The sequence below is a fragment of the Phoxinus phoxinus genome (assembly GCF_949152265.1).
Source record: "Phoxinus phoxinus genome assembly, chromosome: 9".
NCBI lineage: Eukaryota > Metazoa > Chordata > Actinopteri > Cypriniformes > Leuciscidae > Phoxinus > Phoxinus phoxinus.
The window spans coordinates 11662357-11686461 of NC_136884.1; the positions used below are offsets into that span (position 1 = coordinate 11662357).

A 24105-nucleotide genomic window follows, 5' to 3' on the forward strand; every position below is an offset into this window, starting at 1 on the left:
GAAGTTGAAAATGAGGCAAACACACACATGAGGTTACATAAAAAGAAGACTATAAATGTAGTGCTGGCACACTGTGGAAATATTGTGTACCTTTAGGAACCCTAAATATTGTGAGTCCTTGGGTACTAATATGCATTCTTTAGATGTAGATACGGCACAAAAGCGTGTGTTTGAGGGTATTGCCCCAGTGACAATTTAATGGTACAATTTTTTAGACTTAAACCCAGTAAATCTGAGGATACAAACGTAAAGCTTACATAAAGTTTCGCCTTTAAACACATACAGAGCTCAGATCCACTGTGATTACTTACTCAGAGAAAACCCACAAAATAGTCGCAGATAAGACATTCATCCTTGAACCTGAGGTTAAAGTCCAGTCCAGATCACTGAATAGTCCAGAACGACTAAAATGTTGTGAATGAGGCTTAATCCTGAATGAGCATGGTAAAAACTGCAGAGCGCATTGTTCTCCTGAATGTTTAAACTGAGAATTCTGTGCTGTTCGGGATGAGCAGCGAGTGCACCCACAACGGGACAGGAAGTGGGACCCCCTCCTCTGAATGAGGACCACTTCCTGTCCGGTTTCCCATGGTGATTAGCTATTGATGTCACCAAGAGGAGGAAATCGATTCACTCTCACTGTGCTTCCAGGAATTGAAAAGCGGTGAAAAGATTGCCTTCATCTCTCTTCCTCACTGTTCTCCTACAGCTGAATGTTCTTGCAAGTTACGCACTGACAGTGTCTTTCTCAGAGGAGGAAAGAAGATGGAAGACTAGAGAAATACGCATCATAAAAGATTCACTCCTGTGATCCAACATCCTATGTTAACCTGGGAATAAATGTCGTTATATATTTTTGTTGTGTTTTTCCTCATCTACGGCACCATTCATTTGTACAAAATTCTGCTTATCATAAATGTGTATAAAACATTAAACATCAGTTCTCATTCACAGTGAACAGACAAATCGTAACATGTCTGGTTAGCACTCTTTGTTGCACTTTACAGGGTTAAAAATACGAATGTTCAAATAATACTGTATCTTTCATTGAGACAGGGAGACAGAGAGGGACAGAGGAAGGGGAATCCATGCTTTCTGAGATCAAAGCTTCCTCTGATCATCCTCTCTCACACACACACACACACACACACACACACACACACACACACACACACACACACACAACGCGGAACCATTAAAACAGACAATTCAGCAGCTTTCCGTCTCACACACACACACACACACGCCTAAAGAGACCGTTTGCATACAAACAGCCCAACCAAGAACACACACGGCGGCATTATTACATCACACACATGCACAAAATTAAAAAATGCAGTTTCTATACAAACAGCATATTAGTTTGACAGCCACATATCTAACAAGAACACCGACAAAAACCTTATATTACCGTAATGAGAACCTTTCATACACAGAAATATTTTTTCATACAAACAATGATACATTTACAATTCTCTATGTCTAATCCTAAATTGTTGTTTTTTAATTATTTATTTTTCCTTTTACCTTTTAGTAATGAATTGTTTTTACAATTGAGGGGCCATTCCCAGATGTCCTCAAGTGTTCCCAAAGGGAAGGTTTGTACGATTTAGGTCATTTCTTGATATAAAATTTGTCCCTAAAGTATAACATAAGTAAACACACACCAGGGAAGCCTGAGGAAACCCTGGATTGAGAACAGAGTGTTCCTCTACTGCGTTTCACTTACTCTCATAGCTAGATGAATTATTCATCCATTTGAGCCCTTAAACCATTCACACTCACACTCTCACTCTCACTCTCTCTCTCTCTCTCTCTCTCTCTCTCTCTCTCTCTCTCACACACACGAGCATGACAAATACAAAGTTCTGTTATAAAACTCTAGATGGCGCAGGCTCATAATTCCTTAACCCAATCTAATTGTAATTACATCATTATCTATAGGGCACAGCTGATTGGTAGCCAATGAGCTCGCTGCTCAACATTTCAATTCTCGCTATGTTTGCTGTAGCAGTTCGCAGTGCGCATTTAGAAACCCTCCACCTCCCCCAGCTCCACCTGTATATATCTGTTACAAGGGTGATTCATGTATACTATTTTGTACAGTAGCTGCCATGTCATGTGTATTGGCAGTAGCCAGTTCTGTCCTCGCTCTGCAGCAATAATAGCAGCAGTGTAGCAGATCTATTCCGCCAAGACCAAATGCATTAATACTAATTTCCATGCCAAACTCCGAGAGTTGTCATGACAGAACTGATAGCTGGAGAAAAAAAGTGTTTGTAACATGAGTTCAAGAGGAAGAGGATATCCTGTTCACGCACTGACCTGTGTGTTAACGTCCATGTCGGCCTCCAGCAACACTCGAACGGTAGTGTAATGGCCATTCCGTGCGGCCAGGTGAAGAGGCGTATGTTTGCGTGTATTGCAGCTCATGAGGTTGGGGTGGGCGGTCAGCAGCATGCAGACCACCTGCAGGCGGCCGTACATGGCGGCCAGGTCCAGCGGTGTTTCCCCGCGACTGTTCCTCATGCTCGGGTCCGTCAGCTCCTGCAGCAAAACGCGGACCACCTCGGAGTGACCGTACTGAGCCGCACAGTGCAGAGCCGTCTCCTTCTCAAGGTTCTACATCAGAGAGAGACAAGGAGAGACAGACAGCGTGTAATAAATTCATTATGAAGCATCCATTATCCAAACATGAGCTGTCATTTAACCGTGACAACTCACTGTCAATCACTCACTGCCCTAAATATCTCCCATAATAATACAATGCAACTGCCTGCAGGCTATTGTCAGGCTTTTTTTACACGCAAGACGATACACAGCAGCAAAGATGCACATCCTGATTGGACCCCTCTATCACATGAATGCTAGTTATTTTTACTTAAGTGACACATCTGAATGCATTAGCTGTCATGTTGTCATCATATAATGATGAAATGATAGATCTAATGGCAGTGTTGAGTGGGTGCTAGGTGTTTTTAGTGACACAAGTCAAAATATATGGCTAGATATCCAAATATATATGGCTCGGGATTCACCTTTAGAGGTTTGTTCAAATCTGTAAACCTACAAGTGTATCGAGAATATCATCCAATAATGAAACTGGAACTGCGCATGACAAACAGGCCATAACCCTATTGTAACATAACAGCACCCTCTACTGCCACTACTGCACATCACACTTGTTCTCTTGACTATATATGTGTTTGTGTTTGTGTGTTTAAACGGGTGTTTCCAACAAACCTCCAAAAAATGAGCGGTTATGTCTGTAGCATGAAGACAGAAGGAGCATTCTTGCAAGTCTGGCAATAAACAAGACAGCTGCAGCGAGAGAGAGCGGCCGCTTTAACTGCAATGACTTATTTCAAGCAAATGGGTTCTTTAATTAGCCAGACATGATTGAAAATGATGATAAGAGACTCCCAGTCCCTGAAGCAGCACAAAGAAACAGACCTGATACTGCACACAGATTTCTCTCACTCTCTCTATCGCTCACTCGTATTTTTCTGTCCTGCCTTTCTTCCTTTAATCTCCCTTTTTTGGCCTTGAACACCAAACACACACGGCAATTTCCTGCATCTATAAGCGCAGCCCCCATTGTGCATCTGTATGTCGGCCAGACAACGCAATATCCAGAGAGACAGCGGGTCGCTTTCCCACTCCATACTGTTCACACCCTATTGGTTCATTTCCAAGATGGGCTGTCATGATAAAACAACGGAAGAACAGGCAATCACATTCAATAAATGAAATGACACATAATAGTGACGGTGTATCTAGAGCGATCAGCACTTTAGACGACACAAAACACATAATTAAAGTATAAAATAGACAAACAGGCTCAACAAAAGTGTTTTTGTTCACAGATGAGGACCCCGTGAGTCTCGTCTCTTAGCGGAGCACTAAAGCAGATGTACAGACAGACAGTACAGCCCACGGGAGGATAGAGGAGGTGTGGATGAGCGCATTAGTCTCGGCTATCCTGTACAATCCAGAGCAGTTTAATGTGGATTCGTTTCTTGAGCCAATATTATAGAATTAAAGGAATATATCCGGGTTATATTAAGTTAAGCTCAATAGACAGCGTTTAAAGTTGATTGCCACAAATAAACTCCCATTTAAGTGTCTCACTGTAACCCAGATTTTTGCTGCTTTGTTTTTTTTTTAAGAAAATGAGAGACAAGTGGAAATTACTTTTTGTGCCCGGAATATTCCTTTATATAAGTCACCGTGCCATTTCATACACAGGAAGCTGGGTCCAGAAGTGACCATTGAACTATAAGACACATGGTTCAACTTATTCTCTCATACTGTACGCTTGTTTGGCTAAGGCAGGAAGCATAGGTGCCGGGGATGGTCGAGCACCCATGGAAAAACACAGGATATTCTCCATTCAAAAAAAATCGATTGAGATTCGAGAGCCTCTCGGTGCAACTTGACCAATAAGGTGGATCTAAATCCGGAACTGTGAGGAGAAATGGGTGAGTGTTAACACGGCGGGTCTGACACCAGACTCACAAACACATCTGGCAAACGCTGGCTCTGTGTGTGTGTCTGTGTGTGTGTGTGTGTGTGTGTGTGTGTGTGTGTGTGTGAGAGAGAGAGAATAGAGGAATTCAGAGGGCCGTCTCTTGTGGGCTCATAGAATCTGGAGTCAGAGAAAATGGTGTAACCTTTCGTCCTCCCAGCCAGAAAACAAAACATTCCTGAGTAACGCACAAAACTAGCCATTTTCACACACACACACACACACACACACACACACACACACACACACACACACACACACACACACACACACACACACACACACACACACACACACACACACACACACACACACACACACACACACACACACACACACACACACACACACACACACACACACACATTCACTAAGCATCTATGCCCATATGTTTAAACACACAACTTAGCTATCTATAGATCTATTGTTTTTAACATAACAGTATTTTTAAACATATTACACTACTGTTCAAACTTTTGGGATTGTTAAAAAATACTTTTATTGACCACGGACACATTAAATTGATCAAATGTGACAGAAAATACATTTATAATGTTACAAAAGTTTTCTATTCCAATTTCCAAATAAATACTGTATTACAGCATATTAGAATGATTTCTAAAGGATCATGTGACTGAAGTCAGAAGTACTCATGCTCAAAATTTCAGCTTTGCCATCACAGGAATAAAATACATTTTTAAATAAATTCAAATAGGACTCAGTTATTTTAAATTAGAAGGATATTTCACAACATTACTGTTTTTACTGCATGTTTTTTAATAAAATAAATGCAGCTTAGATGAGCATAAGAGACTTCCTTCAGAAACATAAAAAATAGTAGACCTCAAATGTTTGAATGGTAGTGTTTCTTTTTATATTATATCGTATCATATCAGCGTTAATATAAAATTAAACTAAATGCTACAGAATAGCAACATCCTGATTTAATTTAACTTCTTTTTCCCAAAGGAAGGTTTCATTAGAATTAGCTCACCTCTGCGGACAGATTTGTCCCCCAATGTATAGCGAAGTAAACACACAAAATAATTTAATTAAAGCACTTTCTGCCTCTCTGTAATTGGTCGATAAATCAGGCATCAATCCACAAATGGACACACCAATAGCCTCTTTATATGTACTTACAAAATAACTTGCTCTAGTGCACTAACATAAATGAACCGTTTGTGCTCTAAGAGAGAAAGTAATACAGGTTTAGAAAGACATGGGGGTGAGTAAATGATGACAGAACTTTCATTTTCAGGTGAACTATCCTTTCCAGAACCTGCTCACTTAGCTGAATGTTATCAGTGCTCTTTAAGTAAATTAGCTTTCCTTAATTGTTACGGAATTATGTAACTCCGTATACTGTTTTGATTGTATATTGTTTGTATACTTTGTTGTGTTTTGTTTTGTCTCTTTCGTTTTTCTTTCATTTGTTCCAAGCAGGATAATACTGATCAGCTGTGAGATGGCTCCACCCCTTTGGTTACCGCGGGCTTAAAGGAATGCTTCCGGCTTCTGAAGGCGAGCTGTTGCGATTCCGGGCCGGTCGCACTTCTCCTGTCTCCTCTCCAGCCGTCAGATCATTTTTCCTGAGTTTGCTTATGTTATGTTTCTGTTATTTTCAGTGATGGTGTTTTTGTAGGGTTGACCTGCCCTTTTCTTTGAAATCCCGTTCGTTCTGTTTTGTTAGTGTATTTAGGGAAATTCGTTGGATTTTGATTTTGGATACTTTGAGGGAAGTTAGTTTTGATATTTTGTTTATTATCCGTTTTGTTTGTTATTTTGGGCCTTGGGTCTTCCTGAAGATTTTACACCCACTGGTTTGTTACTTTGGAGATATTTACATTTTACGTGTGTTTGTTTTTTCATATATTTTCTAATAAAACGTTTATCGTTTTTCTTACCGAAACGTCGGACTCATTGGTTTCTTTTGGTCTGACGACTGGGAGTGGGAGTCATGTCTATTATTCTTTTTACGATTTAACCTAGACAGATCGTAATAAATGGGGGCTCGTCCGCTGCTTTTTATTCATTTTTTTTGTTTGTTCTTTAGGCCATATTTTGTTTGCTCATTTGATGTTTTCTTCTTTTTTTTTTTTTCTTCTGTCTCCGGGGAAAATTTGTTAGAATATCTTGCTGGTGAGTACACTATTTGCTAAATGCATTTATTGTTGTTTCTGATTGGCAGTTTTTACTTGTGTAAAGGGGTTGGAAATAGTTATATAATGGAGTTTAGCATTGAATCCTTTAGACTTTCACCTACTTTTGAAGCATTGGAGAAATGTCGTAAAGCTGACTTGTTTTTGGTGGCTGACTTTTTTAATATACCTATTCAAAGAGCTGGGACAAAGGAGGTAATTCGAGAAGCGTTGCGTGAAAAATTAGTGAGGATTGGAATTTTAGAAGGAGTTGAATCCAGTCCAGAGTTACGAAATGCCGAAGCGGGTGTGCAGGGTGCGGAAGCTACTTTTGAGGAATCTGTTGATGGAAACGCTACTGCTAATCCGCTTGTAGGTTTGAACACGGAGGATCTTAAATTGGCAGTTAGGCTCAAAGAACTTGATCTAGAAGTTAAACGGCAGGAGCATAACACACAGCTTTTGAAGATGAAGCAGTACGAGCTGGAAAGCCAAGGCGCGCGTCGTTTGCCGGTGAGTACTTTTAAAGTTCCTGTATCACCTGATAGGCCTACTGTTGATTCTCATGTGTCACCTTTTGCAAATTCAAATGAATTTGACATTAGCAGACAAATTCGATTGGTTCCTACGTTTAGAGAATCCGAGGTTGACTCTTATTTTAACGCGTTTGAACGTATAGCTGCCGCCTTGCATTGGCCTAGGGAAATCTGGCCGCTTCTACTTCAGTGCAAGTTGGTTGGGAAAGCGCAGGAGGTATGTGCCTCTATGTCAATTGAAGAGAGTCTTGACTACGATGCATTAAAAGCGTCTGTGCTCAGAGCTTATGAATTAGTCCCAGAAGCGTATCGTCAGAAGTTTCGTTGTCATATAAAAGCTGCCAATCAGACGTTTGTGGAGTTCGCCCGTGACAAGGGAGCTCTTTTTGATAAGTGGTGTCAATCCAGCAAGATAAGTGATTTTGGTAAACTTCGTGAATTGGTATTACTAGAAGATTTCAAGAATTCGTTATCCGATAGAATTGTGGTTCACCTAAATGATCAGAAAGTGACCACACTTTCACAGGCTGCTGTTTGTGCAGATGAATTCGTTCTGACGCACAAAAACAATTTTTTTCCACCTAATCGTCGGGAAAATTCTCAAATTAGTGTGGGTAAAAATGTGAAATATTCGAAAACCGTGGTTCCAAATCAAGTAGAAAATCGTGAATGTTTCTACTGTCACGAATTTGGTCATTTGATCGCTGTGTGTCCGGTACTGAAAAAGAAAAGTCAGTCACTAAGAGGGGACAATCCTAAAAGTGTTGGTTTCGTTCGTGTGAAATCGAAAATTAACCTCGATGAACAAAAGGTTGATTCAGTTTATGATCCATTTATTTCTGAGGGTATAGTGTCTTTCGTTGATCAAAAAGAGATAAAATCAATTCGGATTCTCCGTGACACTGGAGCAGCTCAATCGTTCATACTTGATAGTGTGTTACCATTTTCAAAAGATTCGTCGTGTAATTCTAATGTCTTGGTTCAAGGCATTGAGCTTGGAATACTTGAAGTACCTTTGCATTTAGTGCATATCAAGTCGGACCTAGTTTCTGGTCCTATTAAAGTTGCCGTACGTCCGCAGTTGCCTATTAGAGGAATTGATCTGATCCTCGGCAATGATCTTGCCGGAGAAAAAGTTTTGCCATTACCCGAAGTGATCAATGATCCGATTTATGAACTTCAAAATTCAAAAGATTTGGCTTCTGAATTTCCTTCAGTGTTTCCTGTGTGCGCGGTTACGCGAGCGCAAGCTCGTAAGTTCGGAGATGTAGTAGGTCTTTCCGATAGTTTCTTGAATCTAACTGAGCCTGTTGAAGAACCTCCTAATTCTTTTGATGTTCAGGTGCTGGAGCGCTCTAAGCCGCTGTCCACGCATTCGAGTGCTGAAGTTGACCTGTCACTGTTCATTGACAGAGCAACATTCATCACTGAGCAACAACAGGACGTTTCTCTTGCTCGTTGTCGAATGTCAGCGGTGGAGAAAGATGATTTAGATGAGAGACCTATTGCTTATTTCTGGGATGATGGCTTATTAATGCGCAAGTGGTCATCAATTGTTTGTGAATTTGAATGCAATTCAGTTTATCAGATTGTGGTACCTGTAAACTCGCGTTCTCACGTTTTGAATTTGGCTCATGACCATAATTTTTCGGGTCATTTGGGCATCACGAAGACGTATAAACGCATTTTAAGACACTTTTTCTGGCCTGGCTTGAAATCGGATGTAGCGAAATACTGTCGGTCCTGTCACGTCTGTCAGCTCGTTGGGAAGCCAAACCAGACGATTCCTCCTGCTCCTTTGTGTCCGATACCCGTTGTGGGAGAACCGTTCGAACACCTCATATTAGATTGCGTTGGTCCGTTGCCTAAGACGAAAGCTGGGCACAAATATTTACTCACGATGATGTGTACTGCTACTCGTTTCCCAGAGGCTGTGCCATTACGTTCTCTGAGTACTAAGGTTGTTTTGCGGTCTTTGATTAAATTTTTTTCTACTTTTGGGTTACCAAAAATAGTACAGACCGATCAAGGGTCTAATTTTATGTCAAGGGTGTTTAAACAGGTTTTGACGCAGTTGAATGTAAAGCATCATGTGGCAAGCGCCTATCATCCAGAGTCGCAAGGCGCTTTGGAAAGATTTCACCAGACTTTGAAGTCTATGTTACGTACTTATTGTGCTGATTCTGCGAAAGAATGGGACGAAGGCTTACCATTACTATTGTTTGCTATTCGTGAAACCACACAGGAATCCTTAGGTTTCAGTCCGGCAGACTTGGTTTTTGGACACACTGTCCGAGGTCCGCTCAAGCTTTTGAAAGAAAAGTGGATGTCTAAGGAATCCATTCCTACTAATGTGCTGGATTATGTGAGCTCCTTTCGTGAGCGGTTGCATAAAGTTTGTGATCTGGCTCGTATCTCTCTATCGTGTACTCAAGCGAAGATGAAAGCCCATTTTGATCAAAAGGCTGTTGCCCGTGGTTTTGATAAAGGCGACAAAGTTTTAGTTCTACTCCCAATTTTGGGATCTGCTTTGCAAGCACGTTTCCATGGTCCGTATGTTGTCGAGTCTAAGCTCAGTGAAACTGACTATGTGATATGTACTCCTGACAGGAAAAGGAAGACTCGCCTATGTCATATTAATATGTTAAAATCCTATGTGACGCGAGACGATGACAAAGAGTCTAATAACCCTATTGTCCCGGTAGCTTCTGTTTCTGTGCATGCGACATGTTGTCCCGACGAAGATGGTTTGACTCTACGAAGTATTCCTGTAACTGGCGTGCGATTGCAGAATTCGCAAATTTTAGCAGATTTAGAATCCTTTCTGTCATATCTGCCTAGTTCGTCTCGAAATGACGTAAGTGAGCTAATACAATCTCACAATGCTCTCTTCTCAGATGTGCCTTCTCGTACTACTGCTGCATTTCACGACATTGAAGTAGGAGATCATACGCCGATTAAGCAGCATGCTTACCGTTTAAACCCCACCAAACGTGAATTAATGCAATCCGAGATAAAGTATCTTCTTGACAATGGTTTTGCTGTCCCTAGTAACAGTCCTTGGAGTTCACCTTGTCTTCTGGTTCCCAAGAGTGATGGTTCAGTTCGTTTTTGCACTGACTATCGAAGGGTTAATGCAGTTACGAAAGCAGATTCGTTCCCCCTTCCTCGTATGGAGGATTGTGTGGATAAAGTTGGTTCTGCTGTGTTCGTTACTAAGTTAGATCTGCTTAAGGGTTACTGGCAGGTACCCTTAACACCTCGCGCTGCTGAAATTTCTGCGTTTGTCACTCCTGACAACCTATTAGAATACACCGTTATGGCTTTCGGACTTCGAAATGCTCCGGCCACATTTCAGCGCCTTATGAATTCTGTATTAGCCGGTGTTTCTAATTGTGAGGCATACTTGGATGATATTGTGATTTATTCCACCACTTGGGATGATCATCTGAAAACCCTTCTCGACGTTTTTAATCGCTTTCAAGAGGCTTCACTTACTATTAATCTCGCAAAATGCGAGTTTGGTAAAGCTACAGTAACTTACCTGGGAAAGCAGGTGGGTCAGGGACAGGTTTGCCCAGTTTCTGCTAAAGTGCAAGCTATTTTAGAATTCCCAACGCCAAGAACGAAAAAAGAACTGAGACGATTCTTAGGCATGGTGGGTTACTATCGCGGCTTCTGCAGAAATTTTTCAGATATTGTTTTGCCTCTTACGAATCTGCTCTGTCAATCTCGAGACTTTGTCTGGTCTGATCTTTGTCAAACAGCTTTTGATTCAGTTAAAATTTTGTTATGTAGCACTCCTGTGTTAAAAGCCCCAAACTTTTCATTGTCTTTCAAAATTGAAGTGGATGCGAGTGCGAATGGAGCTGGTGCTGCCCTCCTGCAAGAAGACGATCATGGCATGGATCATCCCGTGTGTTACTTCTCGAAGAAGTTTTTGAAGCATCAATTGCATTATAGCACTGTTGAGAAAGAGGCTTTGGCGCTATTGCTGTCTCTTCAACACTTTGAAGTATATGTGGGTTCTAGTCCGTTGCCCGTCAAAGTTTTTACGGATCATAATCCACTAACCTTTCTTGCAAAAATGCGGAACTCTAATCAACGCATTATGCGGTGGGCATTGATTGTACAAGAGTTTAATATTGAAATCTGTTATAAGAAAGGAAAAGAGAATGTGTTAGCAGATGCGTTGTCACGCTCTGTATAGGAATGACGTTGACTCTTAGTGGAGGGGGTGTTACGGAATTATGTAACTCCGTATACTGTTTTGATTGTATATTGTTTGTATACTTTGTTGTGTTTTGTTTTGTCTCTTTCGTTTTTCTTTCATTTGTTCCAAGCAGGATAATACTGATCAGCTGTGAGATGGCTCCACCCCTTTGGTTACCGCGGGCTTAAAGGAATGCTTCCGGCTTCTGAAGGCGAGCTGTTGCGATTCCGGGCCGGTCGCACTTCTCCTGTCTCCTCTCCAGCCGTCAGATCATTTTTCCTGAGTTTGCTTATGTTATGTTTCTGTTATTTTCAGTGATGGTGTTTTTGTAGGGTTGACCTGCCCTTTTCTTTGAAATCCCGTTCGTTCTGTTTTGTTAGTGTATTTAGGGAAATTCGTTGGATTTTGATTTTGGATACTTTGAGGGAAGTTAGTTTTGATATTTTGTTTATTATCCGTTTTGTTTGTTATTTTGGGCCTTGGGTCTTCCTGAAGATTTTACACCCACTGGTTTGTTACTTTGGAGATATTTACATTTTACGTGTGTTTGTTTTTTCATATATTTTCTAATAAAACGTTTATCGTTTTTCTTACCGAAACGTCGGACTCATTGGTTTCTTTTGGTCTGACGACTGGGAGTGGGAGTCATGTCTATTATTCTTTTTACGATTTAACCTAGACAGATCGTAATATTAATATAAAGTCTTATGCTATAAAATGGGCCTGTCACAGGCTGTCATGTTCTTTTCTGTAAAGATGGAGATCGCTGGATGACAAATCACCTGCAGGTACCTTTGAAGCGGATCTTCAATATGTACACGGCAGAGGATGCGTTGAGTGTTTAGATTGATTTTTATGTCCTTCCAGATAGAAGAATGATAAATGGAAACTCTCCACTTTTATTGCATTTAACAAATCTGGACGACACACAGACTCAAATGAATGTTTATATATTAGAAATGCACACCACAATCTTTAAATAGGCACTTAGAACAGCACACAATTTCAAAAAACTTTTTGATATCCCTGAAGGGTTTACAGCCATTGTGTTTCTTTGTGTCAGCATAAAAAAAAATATATAAAACACTTAGCTTTAAGATATGGGGCTATAAACAGCCTCTATTTAGCAGTGCAGAAATAATAGCATATACCCTCTGACACAAAATATATGAGTATTATATTCAGATATGAGTAATGCCCAAGTCATAAAGAGCTCAGCATCCCACGCTGCAGTGTAATATATGCCATAATGTCCGTGCCACCGGCTGTGTGTGTATCACCACTTTTGCTTTGCTTATTGTTCCTAAGGTGCAGCACATAATCATTTAGAGAGAAGGATGTAAAATGGAGTGAAAGCTACATTTTTAACAGAGTGAAAGGTCACAGCTGTTTGTTATCAACCACCAGCCATCAGTCAGGGTTGTGCAGCGCTAATAATTGAGTTGAGAAAGCTTCCTGAGTTTGAGTTGAATTAATTTTAAGCCAATTCAAAACAACGTCCTTTCATGAATTAAAACCGAGCAAACTCAAAAACAGGCCCTAATCATTATTAACAGACTACCGACATTGTGAATGATTGCCGTACGCCGTCTTTTGTCTCTCCGAAACGCACTCATGCCGGCGGTGAAGGTCTATCCATCAAGCTGATGGTTTAGTGGCTGAAGATTGGAGGTAATTGTTTCTCAGGCTGGTGTGGTCATTAAGAGTGAGGTAGACAGCAGGAGAGAAAGCTGCACTCTTCCTTGCACCGAGACAGCATTTTAACTGCAGGTAAATACAGCCTTTTCACAGAGCAGCCCTGATTCTGCTCAACAAACCCTCCATCAGCCCATCAACACGCTGAGATGCGAGGATACAGGTCTGAAACTGTTAAAAGTGTGTATGTGTGCGTGATTGAGTACACGGGGACTTGTGTACTCAAAACAGGCGTTTTAAGTGTTTGTACATTTGTACTAGACTAGTGTAAAGTGCTCAGTAGCACTCATTACTAGTGCTTGTTACTGCTGTTTGAACAAACCCCTAAGTATGGAAATAATGATTCAGTGATGCAAACAATTCAATTTCTGCTGTAAGTAAAGCAGCTCTAAAAAGACAATAGTGACTAAATTTGCTGTGAGGGTACAGTACCTGTTCATTAACTCTGCTGTGGGACGGCCCGTGGTGGATCAGTATCTGGACTATGTCCACGTCACCTCTCCATGCGGCCAGATGCAGAGGAAAACAGCCCTTGCTGTCGGCCACATTAGTAGAGGCTTCAAACTGCAACAACTTCAACACCACGTCCCTGAGAGAAAGACAAATTTCACGTTTTTCTAATCGTCTGGGCAATTTTCATTCTTAAATAAAGAAAATCCCATAAATCTTCAGTTGTACTCCTTAACTTCACAGGCACATTATGAAGGGGGTAATTGTGCTCTAATCCTAATAATACATTCATAAATGCAAAATCCCTCTCCCACTCTGGCCTCATTCTTACAGCAAGCATTTAAAACATCCAAAAACCAATCTAATTTCATCCCTGCTTTATAAAATCAGCCTAATCTGGCACCCCCCCATCCCATAAACCCCTCACTAATCAAATAAAACTCTATCCACCCTAATATAGCCGTCTCCAGACTCACAACCCCTGCCCTAATTGAACCTCACCCCCCAATTCATAAACCCCGCCCTAATCTGACATCACACTCTTCTAATCCTGATGTATATGAGCTGGATTACACCTCTGGAATCTCAAGTAATCCTGACGTCAAGCGTTTTCCCCTTTTTAAATCCATAACACCATGTTAGGAGAGAGTGATTGTCTGAGATGTTTTGTAGTGAATGTGTGCGAAGGTTCCCAACAAGCAATTTTGCATTTAAAAGACGTCTAATAGCCGTCCAAACAAAGCCCTGACGTCTAGGCTAAAACAAGGCAAAATTTGAGCTGTCAATGAAAATGTAATAGCCTAGACGTCTAAACATAGCTCAAGAATAGACGTACTATGCATAGAACATGTCAAAGAAATGAAACCAAACACATTTTAATCACTGTTGACTTTGCTTAAATGATGGAATATCATACATCTCACAAGGTATTTTGTCGCAAAAACGACATGTAGCCTAACCTAATTCAAGGTTATTTCGGCTAGAAGTGGGTTACTCACTCATAGCCGGACTATATCAGGTCTATAGTTAACCTAGATGGTGGAATGACGGATAGTGCTTGCTGGGTTGTTATGTGTGAGCGTTCATTCGTTTGATTGAGCATTAACTGATTTACACCTTGATTCAGCAGTTCACTTTTCAAGAACCTGTAAATGGATTCGAGAATATGAGTGTGTCACCTGTGTCCGTTTAGAGACGCGTGGTGCAGAGGTGTGTATCCTGAGCCGTCTGCACAGTTCACATTGAGGCCTCTCCACATGCTGCAGAGGAGAAGAGATATTGCTCAGTAAACACAAAAAAGACATCAGTACAAAACTACTAAACACCTACAACAAAACCACATGCAGCACATTTTTCATGCGTTTTTTCATTAAAGAGCTGATCTGAGGGCTGATACAGCAGAGATTGTGTAAACTACACTCGTGCCAAGATTGCTATGAGACTCTCCCGTTTCTCACGATCTCCAGAGGACCTTAAATGCTGCTTAGAGCACACACACACACACACACACACACGTTTACCTCAATATCTAAATGGGGAAATACCCCTGAACAAGGGTTTTCACACTTTTTCTTGTTTAAGAAGAGGAACCACTTTCTAAATAAAAAGGCAAAATAAAAAAATACTAATATTAAAACAAACTAATGTATGAACTTCAGAAAGGAAGGAGAGCTTCCACAAAACTATGTAGATTTAGCTTTTTTATAATTTTTATTTATATTATTATTCTATTATTAATAAATATTGCAGTAAACATATTTAATACCTTAAGTTAACACATTAAATATGATGGCCCTAATAAATGATTGTATTATATTATTTATAGTATGTCCTCAAGAGAGGTTTTTGTCAGATTTGTGCTACATTTTGAATTTTTGCAAATAAATCAATAATTAGCATATGGCAGAAAAAAAAACATCATTCATTCTCCAATAAATATATTTTTTAAAGTGATTAATTTTCCAATTGTAGAATAAACAGAAAGCAAATTGTGTTCACGCTCTGAGACTTTGTCATAAGAGATTGTGGTATAAATATTGCTGGTTTATTGTTTAATTAGAGGCTACTGCAATTAATACTTTCTCTCTATTTCACACACACACACACACACACACACACACACACACGTTGAGTTTCCATGTTTAATAGAGACTTTCTATAGACATAATGATTTTTATGTACAAACTGTATATTCTAACACCTAAACCTATCCATCACAGAAAACTTATTGCATTTTTACATTTACATTTTTTTTATTTAGTATGATTTATAAGTTGATTTCCTCATGTGGACCAAACACACACACACACCTGAGAACAAGTCCATAACCATGAGGAGTCAATAGTGATGTCTAGACTGATAAGTAGACTAACCCTAGACAGAGATGAGGACAACCACGACCCATGATATGACTCACAACATGACTGACCAATCATAGGACAACAGGAAACACACACACACACTCACTCACTCACTCACTCACTGTGTCCCATGCTGCCATAAATAGACATTCCAATAGTCTGCAGAAACAACATTAGAGGAGCATGAGAAAACTTCTTAAGCTAGTTCTGAGGACAACAACTGAGAGTGTGTGAGACTATGAGAGGGAACCAGAAATACCGGGACGCTTTAAATACTTTAAGTACTTTGGGTTCAGTATACACAACATACAAAATCATTCTGACTCACCCCTCAATAAATTACATTTATTAATTGACAATTCAGGATGCAAATATCAAGAATTATTCATATAAATTTAAAACATTTTATTTTTCTATGAAATCTTAATAGAAGATATATATCAAACTATGTCTATGTCTATAACTAACTCTTGTGCTCATCAAGTCAAAAATACAGTGATATTGCAAAATATTATTTCAATTTAAAATAACTGTTTTCTATTTTAATATATATATATATATATATATATATATTTTAAAGAACATTAAAAGTGCAACATGATCCTTCAGAAAACATTTTAATATGATGGTGCTAAAGAAACCTTTCTTATTATTATCAATGTTGTAAACAGTTGTGCTGCTTAATATTTTTGAGGAAACGATGATCATTTTTTTCCAGGATTATTTGATGAATACAAATTTCAAAAGAATGACATTTATTTTAAATAGAAATATTTGGTAACATTATAAATGTCTTCACTGTCACTTTTAATCAATTTAATGCGTCTTTGTATTAATAAAATAAAAGTATTCATTTATTTTCCAAACTTTTGCATGGTACTAGTATACTTCGGTTTTGCTTTCAATAATATTTAATGAGGATAGTTGTATGACATTTACTTTATGAACTAAGTATTAAATAGGACAAACATCACTTTCCAATTATACTGCAAGTGTCAATTGTGTTTGCTTTTGAAAAAGGGACATGTTAAAATATTTTCTGTGGTAATAAGCCACCTTTAAGCTGAACTTATATTGAACCCGTAACATTCCTTAAACTTCAGGCATACGAAGCACGTTCTTAAACCATCAAACATCAACCTGAGAGTCTATCAATCAAACGATCAGTGAAAAACCCCTCAGAAATTCTGTTTCATTCCAAATGTCTGCTTTTACTCCACACACACACACCAGATGAGCTGCTCTATTCAGCAGATATCGTGCATTTGTTTGCCGCTGTGAAGGACCTTTGTGCGGCAGTAGTACACTTCAAAGAAACAACAGAGTAGGTACAAATCGAGTTAGTTAAAAGCATTAGATCGAGCTGCAAAACAAGGCCGTTCCTCAACGGATTAGGCAACTATGCAGGGCATTTCCTCCACATACGTCAAATGTTTATTCCCTCTGTATTCAGCAGAGGTCACAGTCTGCGGCAGTGCGACTGTGGTGTGGCTGGATGAACGTCTCATGCTGATGATTCTGGTGAGACAGAAGGATTGAGATAAAAGTATAGCCTGATATTGTGACAAACGGGAATCTACGCATCATTTCCCTCTCTTGTGCTCAGAGCGAGGGAAAGCCCTGCCTTTGCTGTGAGCGTATGACTCATCCTGTGTGTGGAGAGCACCGGGGTGCTGCACTGAATACAGTATATCAGTATCACCCAACCTGACACACACACACACAGCAGCGCAGAACTAATTGGCATAGCTGCACACTCTGGAATCTTGAGTAGTTGGAAGCGCATGAGGGAGGGTTATTGAAGAGGAGGATATGAATAGACGTGGAGAAGTCGACAGAGAGAGAGCTCTGACTGAGAATTGACAACTGCTCTCTAGACACACAGTCAAAAACAAACTTAAAATATCTCACATAGACAAACCACTCTAAAAAAATTGGCATCATTTTGCACAAAAATACTTTTAATGATTTTTGTGCCTCTCACTCACCAAGGCTGCATATATGTACGATCAAAAATACAGTAAAACCAGTATTATTATGAAATATTATTACAATTTAAAAGACCTGTTTTCTATTTTAATACATTTTAAAATGTTTATTATTCCTGTGATGCAAAGCCATATTTTCAGCATCATTACTCCAGTCTTCAGTGTCACATGATCCTTCAGAAATCACTCTAATATGCTGATTTGCTGCTCAAAAAATTTATTATTATTATCAATGTTGAGTTGCATGTTGATTCTTTGATGAATAAAAACAGCATTTATTTCAAAAAGAAATAATTTGTGTCTATACTGTCATATTTGATCAATTTAATACATAGTCTTTCAAAATAAAAAAAATCGGCTGACCTCAAACTTTTGAACCGGAGTGTACTTTTTTTCTTTTTTGAAAGAAATGAGTCATTTCTTGTGTCATAAACGGCTTGATTGTTCATTCCTTCACTGTTGACTACATAGTGAATGTCACACCACATTATTTGTATGACGTAACAAACGTTTTGAAAGCTAAATGACAAAAAAAAATCTAGTTGACAACCAAATCTGAACATTCTGTTTACAGAGAAAAGTTGTGTCCCAAATGATATACTATACACTCTGCACTTATACTACACACAATGTGGGAATGATGTGTGAATTATAGTATATTCTCAAATGGAACAAGCATTTAATGTTTTCCAGTTACACGCCATCAGCATATATTTAGCACCTCTGCTGTGAAGTGAAAGTTGCGACTGCATGAAGTATGATGGTGTAGATGTATGTAAAATGGGACATGCCCATAAAAATCACATAATCTGAGTTATCAGTAACTCACATTTACCATTGATTGACAGTTGATTGACCAACAGAAAGTTTGATTTAATAGTGACTTCTGTTCATTTATCTACATATTGATAATAGACAATATAACTTTTTTGCCATAAAATTTTGTTAATGTAACCGCACTATTACACAACAAAGTGTAATTCTTATGAAAGTAACTGAAATGTTTGCTTTAAAATGTACACACACTCTCAACATCATCTATTGCGGTTTAAAAAACAAAACAAAGCAAAACATAAGGCTTCCTGCATCCTTATTGGTCGATTGGCCCATATTGTTTGAAGTGGCTCAATCAGATTGTGCGTCAGATTGACTGGCAGGGTCTGCCGATGCCCCTTTCCTTTCATTTCCACTGGAGGATAATTAAAACCAGACACGAGCAATCAATAACTGCAACGTACCTCGAGGGCACAGGAAATGCACTGATGTCATTGATTCTCCCATGAGCCCTCTGAGTGTTATTGGGCGTGTGTGGCCTCCTTATGAGAGATCACAGACGTACGAAACACGCTCAACAAAGTCTGGCACCGCACGGCTCAAGATCGTTCATGTCTACCTGTAGTCTGTTTCATAACAAGCAGCCATTTCTTAGTAAAATCTAATTACAGAAAATCGCTTTGATTAATGATGGGGCAATTTGTTGTTACATACATCATCAGTGTGGGAAACCTGACACGAGCGCACGCACACTCAGCTAATACATCAACCCACGAGGAGAGTGTCTACGTCTGCGTGTGAATGTGTTAAACAGATTTTGTATATCCAGTGTTGCCAAACGATCTGAGCAGAAGCCGAATTTAGATTTTAACAAGCTGCTCTCCACGTAAGCAAAGCTTAATCGGAAAGCCCAACACAAGGGAGCAGTATGAATCCCTCAGGCCTACCACAGTCTTAATCTCTACTTGAAGGACAAACAATGACTAAATGATACACAAGCAAGCATGTAGTAAGAACAAAGTGTGCTTGTGACATCTGTGCTAAAGGCCAGTTGAGAGTGGATTACCGTATACAGTATCCTGTGGTTACTTCTTACCAGAGTTCTCGCCAGTGATTGACCACCGCTATCCCACAATGCATGCTGCCTCCCTGACCAGTCAGTCACAAATGGGCTTCAGTTTGGACCACTGTGTCTGTTTACAGTCCCTCTGTACTAACCGGGCATGCTGCATTCCTGTCAAGCGTCTACATATTTTCTAAGGCAAAATCCCAAATAAATCCACAAGCCACACAAAGTTCCTAATGATGCTAAGCTAACAGTGTGATACTCTAAGTATAAAATACATAAACACAAATATATATAGTTAAATAAGCAACTTTTCATTAGACTAAACTATTTTAATCAATATTTTTGGTATTGAAGGCAAAAGGTTTGTACTAGAATTGCTAATGTTGCTAAGCTTACCTGTAAGCACAAAAAGACAAACAAATATTGTATTTTGGGTTAAACAGGCCATTTTTTATTAGATTTAAGTATTCTAATCACTTTTTTTATAGAAGGCTACAATTATTGTCAAAGAGTTGCTAATGTTGCTATGCTAACAGTGCGATATGTACCTGTAAGCACAAAAATACATACAACTATTGTAATTCGGGTTAAACAAGCAATTTTTTATTAGATTCAACTATTTTAATCACTAATTTGTATATTGAGGGCTAGGAATTATTGTAATAGAGTTGCTAATGTTGCTAGGCAAACAGTATGATACTGTTACTGATAATGTACGATATAATAATACTAAGAAGTAGAAATGTTTCTTGAACAGCAAATCAGCATATCAGAATGATTTCTGAAGTATCATGTGACAAGACTGTAGCACTTAAAATACTAAAATACATTCAAATAGAAAACGGTTATTTAAAATTGTAATATTATTTCACAATATTACTGTTTTTGCTGAATTTTGATTAGATAAATGCAGCCTTTGGAAGCATAAGAGACTATCCTATTGACCCCAACCTTTTGAGTGGTAGTGTATATTTTCCACTTCTGGAATCGCCTTCAACACGAAGGATGGATTTGATTCTGCATTGGATTTTGCCAGCATGATTATGTTGTCCACCTTTAGGAACAGCTTTCTCATTGGGAGCATGCCAATGACACCTTAAAAGGCTGCCTATAAATAGGCAGGTCGCTAAATTTTGGAGCAGTGCTTTTGTGTCTCTGCATATAACTGTAATATAAATGTCAAAAAGTAACATTAAACCAAGCACACATATCAACCTAAGCATTTAGAAAACACAATTTGCTGGTGCACTGGACAGAGGTGGTCATCAGTGCTTGCCAGATAACTAAACTCCAGGGTCTTTATCAGGATTTAGCTTTGATCTACTGGAGAAGAAAGTGTGTGAGAAAAAAAAAAAAAGATCTGACCACCCAAAGCACTTATGAGCCTGAACTGACCATAACTATTGATTACCAATGTCTGAGATGAAGAGAACAAGCTCTCCTCCTCTTTTGGTCTTAGTGTCCAACATGCCGAGGATCAAACAGATGATTCTCCAGGGCATCAGTGGGGTCAGAGATCCATCACCTCGCTGTAGTTACCTACAATGACCAGGTGACTGATTACTGAGAGTGATCCGGGTCATCAGTCAGTCAAGGAGGACAGTTACATGTGCTGACATCCTGTCTGCCTAACAAAGAGTTTATCTGAGCAATACAGGCCACAAGATGATACATAAACATAAAACAGGCGCACACAAACATGGCTATATAAGGACTTTGTTAGGCTGCTGCATTTCTAGAACTAGCTTTACCTCTCTAAACAAGCGTAAACATGCATGGAGAGGTGTTTTTGTGTATGCATAAATCTCAAAGATAACAGTGTTGAAGCATCTTACACCTGTGCGCGCGCGCCTGTGCCATTCACTATGGTAACCAGTTGACAGTTCAGACATGATGGGGTAACGTTAGACATTTGAAAGGGTTGATGTTTGTAATGAGAGCAGCTGTTTGGTTTCTACACATCCTCTTCCTCTTCTGCGAGCATTTCTTGTCATCAACACGACCCATCACGTCACAAACACAAACGTGTCCCCGCACGCCACGCTACCAATAAACAAACGAATAGAATATACAGTGTCTGACTGGAGACTGTCATGGACATAAAACATCATCACACGGAAAGAAAAATGTGTCAAAATCAGCAATCTAGCTATGGAGCAACGTATCTCAGAGAAATATGGATGCATGCATTGATATTATGTTTTTTTCCGAATATTAACACGGCTGTGAATCAGTAACGTTAGCCGAATGACAACGTGGTGATTCGCGGGAAGAAACAACGATTATGAGTGTGATGTAGCTTTTATACAACTAAAGAAGTTCATATTGAGCAACTTACATTTTAGGCTCAATATAGCTAGTTGTTTTGGCTGTATTTGATCCACCAACGCAAATAGTTCCAAACACAGCCACAAGAGAATCGCTGAGCATCCGGTGTTTATCAGGGAATGTGAGTTTTGGACGGAATCGGTTGAATGATCCGATGACTCACTCGTGAATGAATCTGCGTTGTTGAACGAATCGTTTGAATGTACGATTCAATGACTGTTTCATTCGAGTGTTTTGAACGAATCGATTGAGTATACAAAGCCTCCGTCCTCAGGCCACCTACTTTTGCGTAATGATGTAAGCAGAAAAAGTGACTGAAATATATGTAGGCTGTATTTTATATATATATATATATATATATATATATATATATATATATATATATATATATATATATAAATTGCTATAATTGTGCCAATAAAGGTACAATATGAAAGATTTTCTGCCGCTAGAGGGCGCTACATTCCAAACAACAACAGCGTAGCTTGATGGCGATGTGAAGGAGCGTGGAATAATGGGAACTGTCAGTCAGACGGGAATCGAAAAATCATGTTCATGGATGAGGTAAAGTTCTATTTTTATAAATGTTGCGTTTAATGACATGCTTTTATTAAAAATGAATTAACCGCAAGAAAGGTAAGGTTTAAAACTAAATTGGTTATCATAGATGTTACTGTCGAATTCATTGTTGTGATAACGCTGCGCAGTTTTACGTCTTCTAAACAATTGTGTAAAAGTACATTTGAACATTCCCACATCATTTGCCAAAAGACTGATTAATCTTTATGTATAACACATGCTATATTTATTTGCATGGCCATAAACACCAGACGTGATGAACAATGTCAATAAACTAAACACAAACCTAAAGCAATAATACTTTTCTTACATAAACATAACTATTACCGAATGCTACATTTGAAATATATAAAATTGACCCGTACGTTTATGGAACTTGTCTTTGTCGACAGAACCAGCTGCAATCAGTAAAGAATAAATGTGTTGCATAACGACTGCACGAAACAAGCTAACGTTTGTTGCTTGATAGACGCTATTTGTCCAGGACTCCACGCAGTACGAGTGTAAACCGAGGGTAACGTGGATATGACACCATTGACTGGCGACTCCCAGCTCACCCCTGCTCACACGCCCCGTTTCCTCGGTTAAAATCGCAATTTTCTCACGATTTAAAAATAGTTGGAAACATTTGGGATATTGTAAGTAATCAACTTAACGATATATATAACACTGGCCTTGTGATTTAGGGATATTTTAATGCAAAAATCGTACATATTGTACCTTTAACATTAAAATGTAAAATTATGAGAGTCTGGGATGACAGATTGTCATGCGACTTTCTCTGTCAAATGGGTTGAGTGTAAAGTTGCTCACACACAGCTGGGTGCAATTACTCCCCACACAAGAAAGTATTTTAAACACCAGTAGACTGTTTGGACTTTCACTCTATCGACTCTATCAAAATAGCTCTCCCATAAAAACTCTCCCACTAGAACCAGCCTCTTTTACACTTACATACTCACGTACGGAAAATAACAGGACATCAGGGACTGAACACGAAAGAGAAGACAGAAAGAGACTTAGTCTGATTAAAATGATGAAAATGGAAATCTGAATGAGTACCCTTGTTAGAATTCATTGTCACTCGATAAAAACTAGGCAGGTGATGACAGGTGCTGTGTGCGCCTCAAGCGGATATCTGTCACTGCTCCGCTTTAATGTTAAACATCGTGAAATAGGATTGGAAGCCTCGAGCAAAAGGATCTCCCGTTCTCCTCTCTCTCCCTCGCTCACTCTTTTAATCTAGCCACTTTATAAATGATGTACGTGTTACATGTGCCCATGCAGTATAATTTCCTCTTTCTACAGAAAACACAACCAATTTCATATGTAGTAATTATTATTATTATATTTCAGTTAGCATACACCTTGATTAATAAAAATGTAGGCCTACATAAATTATTTAATTTTATACTAATGTTTTATTTAATTTTTTTTCTTGCTT

The 24105-nt window shown here is 39.1% G+C and overlaps 1 protein-coding gene across 9 annotated transcripts in view; it reads right to left on the reverse strand.

Moving 5' to 3' along the window:
• anks1b (ankyrin repeat and sterile alpha motif domain containing 1B) overlaps positions 1–24105 on the reverse strand; it is a 153333-nt gene that overhangs the window by 104012 nt on the left and 25216 nt on the right. For 5 of the 9 annotated variants that reach the window (XM_079624187.1, XM_079624186.1, XM_079624188.1 and 2 more), the window contains exons 2-4: positions 14742–14822; positions 13546–13702; positions 2326–2622 (exon numbers count right to left, since the gene is read on the reverse strand). In XM_079624187.1, the coding sequence (XP_079480313.1) occupies positions 2326–2622; positions 13546–13702; positions 14742–14822 (535 nt within the window). Of the gene's footprint in view, positions 1–311; positions 493–2325; positions 2623–13545; positions 13703–14741; positions 14823–17348; positions 17358–22092; positions 22214–24105 lie in introns of those variants that run through there. The other 4 variants (XM_079624190.1, XM_079624189.1, XM_079624191.1 and 1 more) reach the window with 4 other exon arrangements.